At 34.9% G+C, this 14,423-nt stretch overlaps 1 protein-coding gene across 5 annotated transcripts in view; it reads right to left on the reverse strand.

Annotated features, from left to right (window-relative positions):
• Positions 1-14,423, reverse strand: part of EIF2AK2 (eukaryotic translation initiation factor 2 alpha kinase 2) — an 86,514-nt gene that overhangs the window by 71,497 nt on the left and 594 nt on the right. For 4 of the 5 annotated variants that reach the window (XM_074209715.1, XM_074209712.1, XM_074209714.1 and 1 more), the window contains exons 2-3: positions 8,417-8,564; positions 2,177-2,291 (exon numbers count right to left, since the gene is read on the reverse strand). In XM_074209715.1, the coding sequence (XP_074065816.1) occupies positions 2,177-2,291; positions 8,417-8,532 (231 nt within the window). In that variant the 5' untranslated portion in view covers positions 8,533-8,564. Of the gene's footprint in view, positions 1-2,176; positions 2,292-8,416; positions 8,565-14,111; position 14,423 lie in introns of those variants that run through there. The other variant, XM_074209713.1, reaches the window with a different exon arrangement.

The raw sequence follows: 14,423 nt of genomic DNA on the forward strand, positions 1-14,423 counted from the left end.
ATCAACAAAAACAAAAACTGAAACCAATTGGACATGATTGAATATAAATAAAAAGAAGGAAATTATTTTTTTCCTTTTTATTTTCTTCTAGTTTGTAAAACCAGTTGGAAACAACTTAACTGATTTTAATTAATATGAAAGAAAAATGACATATATTAAAGATCATGTGGGAAAACTGAGACACAAAAGTTTTGGGTGGAGTTTTGAACAGATCTAACCAAGTTTCCTAACAAATTTTGTCAAATTTTGTTAAATTTTTAGTTCTCACCCCCAAAAATCTAAGCTTTTGGGGGTTTATCAAACACTAGATTACTATGATTATTTATTACAGTGTTTGTGTACCTAATCTATTCCACTATCCCACTACTCTATTTCTTAGCCAGTACCAGATTGTTTTGATGATTACCACTTTGAAATATAGTTTGAAATCTAGAACTGCTAGATTGCTTTCCTAAATTTTCTTCTCGTTGATCCCCTTGGTATTTTTGACCTTTTATTCTTTCCAGATCAATTTCATTACTAATTTTTCTAGCTCCCAAAAATAATTCTTTAGGGGCAGCTAGGTAGCACAGTGGATAGAGCACCAGCCCTGGAGTCAGGAGTACCTAAGTTCAAATCCAGCCTCAGACACTTAATAATTACCTAGCTGTGTGGCCTTGGGCAAGCCATTTAACCCCATTGCCTTGCAAAAATAATAATAATAATAATAACAATAATTCTTTAGTATGGCAATGAATAAGCAAGCTAACTTAGATAGAACTGTCATTTTTATTATATTGATTCAGCCTATTCATGAGCAATAAATATTTCTCCAGTTGTTTAGATTTGTCTTTATTTGTATGAAAAGTATTTTGCTAATTGTGTTGATATAAATCCTTTGCATTTTTCTTGGCAGGTAGATTCCTAAATATTTTATATTGCCTGCAATTATTTTAAGGGTAATTTCTCTTTCTATCCCTTACTGATGAACTTTGCTGGGAGTTTATTTTATATCCCATAATTTCGCTGGTAGTTAATTGTTTCAACTAGTTGGGGTTTTTTGTTTGTTTGTTTTTTAGGTTTTTGCAAGGCAAATGGAGTTAAGTGGCTTTCCCAAGGCCACACAGCTAGGTAATTATTAAGTGTCTGAGACGGGATTTGAACCCAGGTACTGACTCCAGGGCCGGTGCTTTATCCACTATGCCACCTAGCTGTCCCTCAACTAGTTTTTATGACTAATCATAGCATTATTTCACCTGGAACCAGTGATAATCTTGCTTCTTCATTGTTCATTTTTATTCCTTCAATTACATTTTCTTGTCTTTTTGGCCTCAGCTAGCATCTCTAGTATAATACTGAATGACACTGGTGATAATGGACATCTTTCACCCATTACCTTATTGGGAAGACTTCAACTTTATTTCCATTATGGATAACACTTGCTCTTGGTTTTAAATAAATGGCATTTATCATTTTAAGAAAAGCTCCATTGATCGTTATGATTTTTAGTGTTTTTAATAGGAATGGGGATTGTATTTTGACAAAGGGTTTTTTTTGCATCTTTTAATATAATCATGTGATTTATGTTGCTGTTGTTATTGTTATGGTCAATTATGCTTATAACTTTCCTGATATTGAAACAACCCTGCATTCCTGGTATAAATTTCACCTGGTCATAGTATATAGTTTTTGAGATATATTGTTATAATATCAAAGGAAGGGGCTCTTCACCTGTGGTACAGGGATAGATTTCAGGGGTCTGTGAACTTGGGTGGAAAAAATAAATTACATCTTCATTTACACTATCTAAATAAAATTTAGCTTTTTCTTAAATTATTTAAAAATATTATTCTGAAGAGTTTCACAATGCAAAAAAAGTTAAGGAGACCTGATTAAGTAAATAGCTATTGAGACTGCCAAAGGGGAAGATCCTGTCATAAATTCCTCTGAAGTTGTCTCCTTACCTCTGAAATTAAGATTTAAATAATTTAAATGGATGCTAGCTCTAACTACATTTCTATTTTTTTCCATCTGGTTAAATACTTTCCCAAGATGCTTTAGAGGTACAGTTTTACAAATTCACAAGAAAGTGTGAAGGTGTTTTCTACAGTTATTTTTCCTCATAGTCAAACTGTAAAATAGATTTGAGAGATAAGAATGTTTATCCCATGTAAAGGAAAAAGTTGAAATAGCTCACCTCATTTTCTAGTATGTCAAGAGCTAGACTGGCAGCATTGTTTTTTGCTTCTTTCTTTGATCTGCCTTTGCCTTCTGGAAATTCTCTGTCTCCTATTACAGCTTTAAAGGTAAACCTGAGTGTAAGAAAAAGATTAACATGATTTTACAGAATTAAAGACTCTTTTAAAGGACATCATCTTTAGATTATTTTCAATTCACCCCCTACCACCTGTATTCTTTATTGGGGATGTACTGTGGAGTAGAAAAAGAATGTTGGATTTGTCAGATAAATGTGGGAAAATTTATATGAACTGATGCAGAATTATAAAAACAGAATCAAGATAACAAGATCTACAATGACTATGGCAATAATATCACCAAAATCAAACTTAACACTGAAAGATAGGAAAACTAATTGAAGTCCTGGAGAAAATATAAAATCAATCTCATCCCTCACTGAAGAGGATAGAATATAGTGCACACTATCAAATAGAAGTTTTCTGTATAAAACAGTATTTGGTTGTTTTTCTTTGCCATGCAGGAGGGTTAAATCTAGAAAGGTAATGGGAAAATTTAGGATTACAGCATCACAGATTTAAATCTGGATGGGATTTTAGAGGTCATCTAGTCCAAGGCTTTCATTTTACAGATGAAAATTGAAATCTGGAGAGATTCAGTAGCTTGCTCCAGTTTACAGAGCCAGCAAGTATCAAGAGTTCAACTCCATATCCAAAATTCTATCCATTATATTATAATGATTATGATAAAAACATTAATAAAATATATTAAAACAACAAAAAGAACACTAGATTTGGAATCTGGATACCTAGGCTTTAATCTCAGTTCTCTCGGGAGAGATAGAAGAAAGGAAGGAAGGAAAGACAAAGGAAGGAAGGGAAATGAACCTAGAGAAAAAGTTTCTAGGTAATTAATAAACTATTAATTAGGTTCACCAGCAATCAATAAATTTATCATTAATAATTAATAATTTCTCTAGGTAACCATGGATGCCAAGAGAAACCCTGAAATGCCTCAAATACCTTCTGAAAGGGAATTCCCATGACAAGTCAAAAATGAAACTTAATTGGTGGGCATTGAATGAGGAGAGGGGTTAAAAGACTTCAGCTCTTCCTGTTAAAAAATTTGACAATCCCAACTCAGCCCAGGGAACAGCTGGAAGGGCGGTGAGAGAACTCTGCTATACCAGAATGAGTGTGGAGTGAGGAGCACAAGCCACAAAACCTGCAGCAAGAATTGGGAGAAACCAGTCTGCACTTCCACAACACAGACCACAGATAGTAAGAGGGTCAAGGGAGACTGCAGAAATCTATCTCTCTGCTCTCCCTAGGGCAGGATTCTGCTGTTTGCTCACACTCAGATCCAGGTTGCAGTTTTACCTCCCATACTAAGAGAGCTGGGATCCTCCTCACACCTCCAGGGCAGAGGGGAGTGCCTGTGGTCATCTATATATCAAAGCACAGTCAAGAGAGCCATTAGACCTTGGAGGAATAAAAGTCCCAGTAGGGTATAATAAAATAAAAACCACAAAGCCTTGAAAGTGCTATGAATTAGTCTTGGGCTGAGGGAATAAGTAAACAACCGAAAAAGAAGAATCTAACAATAGAAAATTACTTTGGTCCCATGGAAGATCAAAACACATACTCAGATGATGACAAAATTGAAGCTTCTGTATCCAAAACCTCCAGGAGAAATAGAAAATGGGCTCAGACTATGGATGAGCTCAAAAAAAGACATTGAAAAGCAATTAAGGGAGGTGAAGAAAAACTGGGAGGAGAAATAAGAGCTATGCAAATAAATCATGAAATATGCTAAAAACCAGTTTAGGGCAAATGTAAAAAAACAAAACAAAACAAAAGGCAAATGAGGAGAATGCCTTAAAAAAGCAGAATTGGCCAGCTGGAAAAAGAGATAAAAAAAGTTCTCTGAAGAAAATAACTCCTTCAAATGCAGAATGGAACTAAAGGAAGATGATGACTTTGTAAGAAATCAGGAAGAAATAAAACTCTTCCAAAAAATTCAAAAATTAAACGAAAATGTGAAATATCTCATTGGAAAACAACTGACCTTGAAAACAAATCCAGAAGAAATAATTTAAAAATTACTGGACTACCTGAAAGTCATGAACAGGAAAAGAACTTAGACTTCATTTTTCAAGAAATAATACAGCAAAATTGTCCTGAGATCCTAGAAGCGGAGGGTAAAATAGAAATTGAAGGAGTTCACCAGTTACCTCCTGAAAAAGGTCCCAAAAGAAAAGCTTCCAGAAATGTCATAGCCAAATTCCAAAATTTCTGAGTCAAAGAAAATACTAAAAGTTGCCGGAAACAAACAATTCAACTACCATGGCTCCACGGTCAGGATTACACAGGATCTGGCAGCATCTACATTAAGGGCTTGTAGGGATTGGAATATGATATTCCAGAAGGCAAAAGATCTTGGTTTACAACTGAGAATCAACTACTCAGCAAAACTGAACATCCTCTTTCAGGGGAAAAAATGGACTTTCAATGAAACAGGACTTTCAAACTTTCCTACTGAAACAACCAGAGCTGAGCAGAAAGTTTGATCTTCAAGTATAGGACTCTGGTGAACCATAGAGGGGGTGGATGAGAAAGACTAATTATGAGGAACTTAATGATATTGAACTATTTGTATCCCTGCATGGAAAGAAGATATTGATAACTCATATAAATGTTCTCATTTATAAGAGCTGTTAGAAGGAGCATATATAGACAGGGCACAGGAAGGAGTGGAATACAATGGTATAACATAGTAAAAAGATGGAGTCAATGGGTGATAAAGAGAAGTACTGGGAAGAAGGGAAAGGAGAGGAAGGAGCTAAGATATTTCATATAAGAGTCAAGAAAAAGCTTTTTTTGATGGAGTGGAATGGGGGAAGGCAAGGTGGGGGAATGAGTGAGCCTTCATTCTCATAAGAAATGGCTCAGAGAGGAAATAACATACACACTTAATAGGGTGAGGAAAGCTATCTTACCCTAGACAAAAATGAGAAGAAAGGGATGGGATAAGGGGGAATGGGGGGAGGGAAGGGGAGGATAGGTGATAGAAGAGAGGGAAGATTGAGGAAGAAGGTACTCAGATACATTTTTGGACAGGGGCAGGATGAAAAGAATAGAATAAATGAGAGTGCGAGGAATAGAGTGGAGGTACAGCTAGTAATAGCAACTATCTCATTATGGCCAAATATTGAAGCAGCTTCTCTGGTGGACTTATGATAAAGAAGGCAACTCACCCCAGAGACAGAGCCATTGGAACCTGAACATAGACTGAAGTACATTTTTTTCTCTCTCACTATTCTTGAGGTTTCTCATCTTCTTGGATGGAGGAGGGGTTATGTTTACTCTTGTAACAAAATTATTGTAATAATATAAAATAAATAAACCAAATAAAAAGAAAAAAAGAAAACTAAAAAATGTGATGATCATTACAAACAATTCTTAAATAAAAGGGAAATTTTTGATAGTATATTTATAGTATACAGAAGTTTTATGTGATGATTTGTGGTTATGATAATCATGAAGTTATACTTAGAATGGTTTGTACAGACCCTAGTCTTAAAGATTTTATTTTGTTTTAGGAATTAAACTTAAAAGGTGGATAGTTACTAGTACAACAATTGACTAATGTATTTTGAAACCTTCTTTTTGAGTACACTATCATACACTTATTATGTATATGAATTTTCATAATATTTATGTTCTGTCAAATTCCAATGAATTATCATTATATAATTTATATCAAGAAAAGTTTTTTAAAATTTCTGGTAAGGCAGTGGGGTTAAGTGACATGCCCAAGGTCTATTGTCTGTCTAAGGCTGGATTTGAACTAGGTCCTCCTGACTCCAGGGTTATGTCACCTAGTTGCCCAAAGACATGAATTAAGCATCATTTGAGAAAGGGAAATAATAGAAGAAATTAGTATTAAATAAAATCTTTTATGTGATTTTAGAAGGCCTGATAAATATTTATTTACTAAATATTTTGATGCAACAACATAAGAGTAATTTGTTAATAATTATATCCAGCTCTAAGCAGAGTTAGTGAAACATGCTATATGAGATAAAAAATCTCATGGGACTGTAATCTAATATTATTCTGAGTTTTAATTACAGGTATGATTGTCTAAAGTCAGTAGTCTATCATTATAGGAAAATGCCACAAGGAAATGATCTTTAATTACTATAGATGATATATCTCTGGAAAAGGGCAAAGGGATAATATTGGCATGGCTTAAGATAAGACCCTCCTGACTCAGTTTCTCCGTGTTTTACTCCTTTTGAAGAGGAATGTGTCCTACTCAGTTAACCCTGAATCTGGCTATAATGAGATAGAATTTTTACTATATTTGGCATGTTCCATAAGAGATGACAAAAATAAAAATTTCAAAGACCCAGAAAGACTTGTATGAACTGATGTACAGTCAATTGAACAGAATTAGAACAATTTATAGGATGACCACAATGTAAAGGAAAACATCTCCACAAGACTTCAAAATTCTGATCAAAGCAGTAATCAGATTTGACTTCAAAAGATTGGTAATAAAATATACTTCCAGGAAAGAGGTGATGGACTGGAGGTGCAGAATGAGACATGAATATTCCAATTTATTTTGCTTTGATTTGTTTTGCTTAACTTTACTGTCATATCAATTATCAATTATAAATTATAAATTTCCCATGAGCTACCAAATTAAGAACTGTCAAAAATATAAAAAAAATATCTGATATGACCTATGGATGAAATCATATAGTTCTTAACAATCACTGCTTTCATTTCTAAATATTTTTTAAAGAAAGATTTTATTTATTTTGAGTTTTACAATTTTTCCCCATTTCTAAATATTTTTTAAAAACTTTTAAAATATGACTTATGGATGAAATCATATAGTTCTTAACAATCACTGCTTTCATTTCTAAATATTTTTAAAGAAAGATTTTATTTATTTTGAGTTTTACAATTTTTCCCCATTTCTAAATATTTTAAAAAAAACTTTTAAAATTTATTTAAGGCAATAAGGTTAAATGATATGCCCAGGATCACACAGCTAGGCAGTTATGAAGTGTCTGAGCCAAATTTGAACTGAGGTACTCCTGGACTCCAGGGCCACTTATCCACTGTGCCCCCTAACTGTCCTTCATTTCTAAATATTGACAAACAATTTATTTAATACTTTCTAGAACTTTGCTAGGAATTAGAATCATACTAATTGGGGAAACCTCCATTCTCTTCCCTTTTTTTGAAAATTTAGGTAATATTTTCCTTTCTTTAGTTGTCCAACATCTCCAATTCTCTATTATGAGAGTTACCAATCAAGGGATTTCACTGGAATATGGAACTCCCTACAGCTTATTGCCTTAGAAATTTGAAATTTGTCTAGATAATTGAGAGATTATTACTTGCCCAGGATATTACAGCTAGTATATATATATATATATATATATGAGTTGTTGTAAAATTTGAATCCAGGTTATCCTGACTGCAAGGGCAGCTATTTTATCCACTACCCCATGCTACCTCTCATTCTCATTCTTTATCAACAATAAGAAATAACTGAAACTTCTTAAACAGATCAGTGACATGATTAGTTCCTTAGGGATAGCAATTTCATAGTTATATAAAGCAGGATAGAAGAAGAGAAAGACATGGTGACCTTAGAAAAGAGAGAAAGGGGTGAATATGAGATAGGGAGAGGAAATTGATATAACTTTAAAATTGGTTAGATAAAATGGGAAGAGGGTGAAGGAAAGAGAAGAGTTGAGGATGAAGTCACATGTGAATAGAAAGATGAAGGCATCCAAATAAATAAGAAAGTTGGGAAGAAGGGTATGTTTTGGAGAAAATAATAATAAGACCAGTTTTGGACATGTTGAGCATGAGAAACGTAACCCATAGTGCTTAATAAATCCTTGCTTTTTGACTGATCTAGAAAAATTATAGACAAGTCCAGCAGACAACTGGAAACTCTGGAGTGAAGTGGAAAGGGGTAAGTTCTTGATATGTAGTTGTGGGAATTATCTGCATAGAATTAATAACTTATCCATTTGAGTTAATGATTTCACCAAGAGTTAAGGTACAGAAAGAAAAAAAAGAAGGCCCAGGACAGAGCCTCAGAACTGAAAAAAACATCTTTTTTAAAAAGTACAAATATTTCAGAAGTTTGGTTAATAAAAATATAATCTTTTAAATTTAATAATGAGATAATTTTTTAAGTAACCTACTCCAAGTTATGAGATGGTCCAATCTCCGAGATTTGTTTATAGTCAACTTGCAATTTTCTCTTCTGGCAATACTTATAAAGTTCTGCAGAATTGCGTGGATGAAGATTGTTAGCCATTCTTCTTGGTATACTTAAAATGGAAATGAAGTCTGAAATAAATAATATTCAAAGAATAAACTTTTAACCTGATTTTCTCAATCTATTTCTGAAGCCAGACAAAGAAACAAGGGGAAACTCTCCATCATTCATTTGGGATAAATTTTCCCAGTTCCAGTCAAAGAACTGGAAGAAATATCAAAAGTCATTTAGCAGAACACCCTCATTTGTTGGAAGAAAATGCAGAGTCAAAAATGTTAAATGACTTGCTGTGGTTACATATCCTGGCAAGTGTCAGAAGGAAGATTTGAACCCAGATCTTGTTGACACCAAGTCTATCACTTTAGATACTTTACTACAATGCGTCAAACTTCCTCCATGAATTTATGAAAGTTTTAATTCACAGGTTGGAAAAAAGATTTATTTTAAGTAAAGTCTCTCAAATTTTGGGAACTTATTAAGATAACACATAGGAATATCTACTTTTTAATCTCTTAATTCATCTTCTGTAATAAAGTTGCTTCATGATGAAAAGTCAATTGAATGTAGGACAAGAAAACTAGGGGGGAAAATGCAGATAAAACTCCATTATTTTGAATTGAAAGGAACCTTAAAGATCATTCAGTTTCATCCTCCCTAACTTCATAGCTGAGGAACTAAGGCCCAGAGAGGCTGTGACTTGCTGTTGGTTATAGAGCCAAGTTCAAAACCACCTTCAAACCCAGGTCTTCTGATTTTAAGATCAATTCTGTGCTTCTAGTTATGGAAGTAGGTCAATATTAACTAATAATTTCTTTTTTTTTCTAAGTCTAGAACTTTGATTTAATCTGTGTAAAGTGGTTGATCGGTTGTTATCAATGAAGACCAAAATGACATAATTACATCAGAGATGAGTTGTTACAGTATATCCTACTACTGCTGATCAGACCAATATGAGTCTGAATGCTCTACCACAGGAGGGGCATAAATAGTCTATATGGACTATTTATTAAGCGGTTACTCTAAATTTATTCATTTCTAAACTCTAAACTCACATTTCCTTTGTGCTGTCTTGCTCATAGAGCACAGCCCCCTCACTGATGAGGGTTACACCATGCTGGGTGGTCCTGTGCTAGTGTCTCCCATGCTTTACAGTCAATTCCAAAGTTCTTAAGAAAATATCTTCAGGATGTTTCTACATCACTTTTCTGTGTAAGGTATAATATTCCGATGAAGAAACTCTTTCTCCTAATACAAATTACTGTTAAATTAATAGTCTTAGAGAAGGGATTCTTAACCTTTTTCTATTTCAAGGACCTGTCTGGCAATTTGAAACCTGTGGACCTCTTCTGAGAATAATTTTTAAATGCATAAAATATTGCATGGATTACTATGGAAATAAATTATATAGAAGCATAGTTGTCCAATTAAAAAAATGAGCTCATCACTCCCAGGGGTTGACTGAAGACTGAGGGGTTAAAAGGTCACATGGATAGCATCTTGAACCCTCTTAACCCCAAGGTTGACTTTTTATCCACCATGACATGATACCTTTTTTTTTTTAGGTTTTTGCAAGGCAAATGGGGTTAAGTGGCTTGCCCAAGGCCACACAGCTAGGTAATTATTAAATGTCTGAGACTGGATTTGAACCCAGGTACTCCTGACTCCAAGGCCAGTGCTTTATCCACTACGCCACCTAGCGGCCCCTACGCCAACTAGCTGCCCCGACATGATACCTTTTAATGAATCTCTTCACTAATAAATGATTCAATCCCCATTAGTAAGTGAGCACAAACTTAATTGACAAATAACAGATTTCAAAAATATTTGTTTTCTTCCTAAAGACCCATGAACTCAGAATCAGGAGCTCTGATTTTAAGTCCTAGCTCTGACATCAGTACACTGACTAGTGGTGTGACTTCAGATTAAGTCATTTAATCTTTCTCCGCCTTAGTTTCTCCATAAGCATTTTTATTGTACACATGCTATGAACCAGGCATTGTGTTAAATATTTTACAGATATTGTTTCATTTGATCCTCACAACAACCCAAGGAGATAGGTTCTATTAATAATCCCATTTAACAGATGAGAAAACTGAGAGAAGCAGAGAGTAAGTGACTTGTCTAGGATCATACAGTTACTAAGATAGTTGGAGGCTAGATGTGAACTCAGGTCTTTCTGATTCCAGGCTTAGTCCAGTCAGTATGTTACTAGCTGACATATTAAAGAAACAACTTCCCTAAATGGATAATGACAAAAGGACTCAGGGTATCCTAACACATAGTATAAATATGAAGATTTTAATTCTTTTGGACTGGAGGATATCATTGGAATAGGGAACTCCCAATCAGAAAATTCCCTTTCTCATTGCAGATCATCACTTTGTCCCATCTTCAACCTCACCCTTAACAATTAAAAAGGTGTTCTTATCTAATTTCCAGGTACCAGTGAGTTTACGCACTTGGTTCCCTATCAATGACCATAGGATGTAGTTGGGCAACCACTAAGATAGATTCCCATAGGTTGTAATTTCTTTAATATAATTCATCATGATCCACTACTCTCATGATGCTGCCAATTTTATAATCAACTTACCTACTTACCTTATCCTTACCTACTCTGTGCTGGTTGTTGTTCTATGCTTAGAAAGAGTTGCATCTCTAAGTTGCATCTTCTTGGCCTTTGAGGTAGACTCTGTACTCTTTATAAATATTTACAGTGCCTTATTAATAAATGATTACCTTGCTTGGAGAAACAAGTCTTGGTTTACCTTTTTGTTAAAATTTCTCTCACAACACCAGGTCATAAACCTGGTTCTTGAACTCAGGTCTTCTTAACTCTAAAGTTAGTTCCTTAATTACTGAACCTCTCTGACTTTATCTATTATCATTATTATTATTAATCATTATTAAATATTGTTATTCATCATAATAATCCTATTAGAAAACAATATGAAACTAGAACAGTTCCAGTTATTTAAGGCAATCCTCTAATGCCTTGTCAAAACAAGAGGTCAAACCTTTATTTCTGAAAGGTTTTCCTTAGGAGGGGCTAGCATACCAAGATTTCTATCATTTGCTTTGTTTGGCAAAACATAGTCAGAATTTCTGTGACTTCCTTACTTCTCTCAGTCTGTTCCTGAAAATGATGTCACTTGTGCCCCACTAGCTTCATGGGCTTGTTGTGAGGAAGAAATTTTAAAAGGTGTTGGTTAATTTAACATTCATTCATGTGGACCTTAGACCTTACAGGTCAATAATATCTCATATTTGCATCAAACTTTTATAACTATAGAGCACCTACACACATTATCTCATTTGATTCTCCTCACATGCTAATGACTAACAAATTCTAATTGTTTGATTGACCCTGGACAATCATCCCCCTTCTCTATCTCAGTTTCTTTATCTGTAAAATCAGAGGACTTGCAACCTGTAAGGTCCCTTCCAACCTTGTATCTATGAGCCTATGATTAATCCAAGTACCCATGTAATAGATGAGGTAACATACTCATAGAGGAAAAAGTAACTTGTCCCAAATTGCAGAGCTATTAAACAGCAAGGTGGGGACTGGAATTCAAGTGTTCAGGCTCTAAGTTAATCATCTTTGCGCTCTATCCTGCTATTGGAAATTATATTTGCACAATGTCCGTAAACAACATTTAATGATGTGCTGAACACTCAGGTGATGAGAAAGGTAGAAAAATGAACAGAGGTTTTTCTTCCAGTACAGAAAAGTCATCCTTTCTCAGTTACAGTGGCTCCTGCAGAAAGGAAGCTGAAATGAAAACATCTATCTTATTAAGAGGCTGATAAAGAAAATGATAGTCTAGGATGTTGTTATGTTTTGGGCAAGTGTTTTTTTTTAATTCAGCTTCATCTGAACATGAAATCTTTAAGTCTGACCAAAAAATGTATGCAATAATAAAAATACATAGCATTTTAAGATTTGTAAAGCACTTTACAAATATTCTCTCATTTTACCCTCACAACAAGCCTGGGAGGGTGGGTGCTATTATTAGTACTTTTTTACAGGTGTAGATACTGAGGCAGACAGAGGTTTAAGTGACTGCCTCAGGGTCAAATAGTAAGTGTCTAAAGTCAGATTTAAACTCTGGTATCCTTGACTCTAGATCCAGGGCTTTGTCCACTGCACCACCTAACTGCCTATCTGATACCTGTAAACAAATTAATATAGTGATGTTTGCCATGCTTAAAAATCAAATGCTTGCAAAAATACTTACAGGTCTGGAAATCCTCCAACTATCTTCTTTTGAATAGAACTCAATGAATCTTCACAAACTTTCCAGGAAACACATTTTAATATTAATCTACTGTGGACTGCTAGAACCTTCCCCTCTAAAGTTACCTTCCAATTTTTGAACATATCTTAAATGAATCTATTTATTTACATGTGATTCCTTGTCAGAATATAATCTCCAAGGAGCAAGGACTGTTTTTGCCTTTCTTTGTACACAAAACGTTTAGCACAATGCCTGCCACACAGGAATCAGTTAACAAGCAGTGATTACTTATGTCATTTGTCTAAAACTAATATTAACACACAGGAATCAATTGACAAGTGATGATTAATTAGTTTTCATTTGCCTAAAACTGATATTAACAAGTGAAATTTTTGTAAAAGAAATCAGATTATATTTTTATATATTTGTCAAGATCTAAGATTTCAATAGTAAAAGAAACTACACAGTAAAGAAGCTGGGACCAAATATGTTATAAATAAACTCAAACCAGGACAAATATTTAATAGGAAAAATAACTGAACCAGTTTAAAAATAGGAAATAGGAGATTCAGAGAGATATTATACTTCATCTAAGATAATATAGTTTGTGACAGTGAGAGGTACAAAGTTTTTAAATCTTCATTCTGAAGTTTCCTTTTTTTTGTCTTAAGCTGATTAAATTGAATCCAAAACCTGCAAATGGATAAGGGGTGATCCCAAGTACTTTGAAACTGAAAAACTGGAGAGAAGCCTGCTGAAAATCTGTTTATTCACAGTTTATTCAAAGAATCTGACAAGAATTTATAAGGAAGATTTTTTGTCAGCAGTAAACAAAGTATGAGCGATTGAACTCAAAATGTTTAGTCTCTCCACTCTTACTATGGTAAAATCCTGATTATGGATAATTGATGTAGTTTGTGAATTACTCTAGCTTCTCTTTTTCTCTCCTCGCTGATATTAATCACACTAAAATGGGTTTTTGGAATTGTCCTGTATTATAATTATTTCTGTTCCCTCTTAACCATCTTTAAGAGTTCGATATCTCTTTAACTTCACTTTATTTCTCAGTGTCATTTCCTTCCTCACTCCTCTTTCCTTCTGGGAAGGAATGTCTGAGTCACGGATTTGGTTTTTGTCCTTCATTCTCAAGGCCACCAAGTCAGGGAAGTGATGTCATGACAGTCAAGGGAAATGAATTTGGGGGGGGGGGGGTGCTGTGCTGAGTCTCACCAGCCTCATTTTCTCCTCCAGAGCCAGCTAAGTCCAATGGCTAGATATGAATCAGGACGACTGATGCAAGGCAATCGAGGTTAAGTGACTTGCCCAAGATCACATAGATGGCAAGTGTCCAGTGACTGAGGCTGCATTTGAACTCACCTGACTCCAGGGTCCGTTGTGCTGCCTTAGAGCCACGGATTAGAAAATCAGACTCCAGAACTAGAGGGGACTGTACATGGGTTAGTCCAAACTGAAGCACCGGGAAGCAAAGTGATCTATCCAAAGTCGCTGTGATTGCTCAATGTCCGAACCGAAATTATCCCGCGCTGACACTGAGCCGCCTCCCAGGGGGTCAGCACTTTGGCCCCGGCTCTGCTCCAAGGGCCCCAGTGCCCCTTTTTCAGGCCTCCAGGGGCTCAGGGACATCTCTTCTGGAGGGAATCTGAACCCGGCTGCAGAGCTGTTAGACGC

Source organism: Macrotis lagotis, chromosome 1 (assembly GCF_037893015.1).
Source record: "Macrotis lagotis isolate mMagLag1 chromosome 1, bilby.v1.9.chrom.fasta, whole genome shotgun sequence".
NCBI classification, from domain to species: domain Eukaryota; kingdom Metazoa; phylum Chordata; class Mammalia; order Peramelemorphia; family Peramelidae; genus Macrotis; species Macrotis lagotis.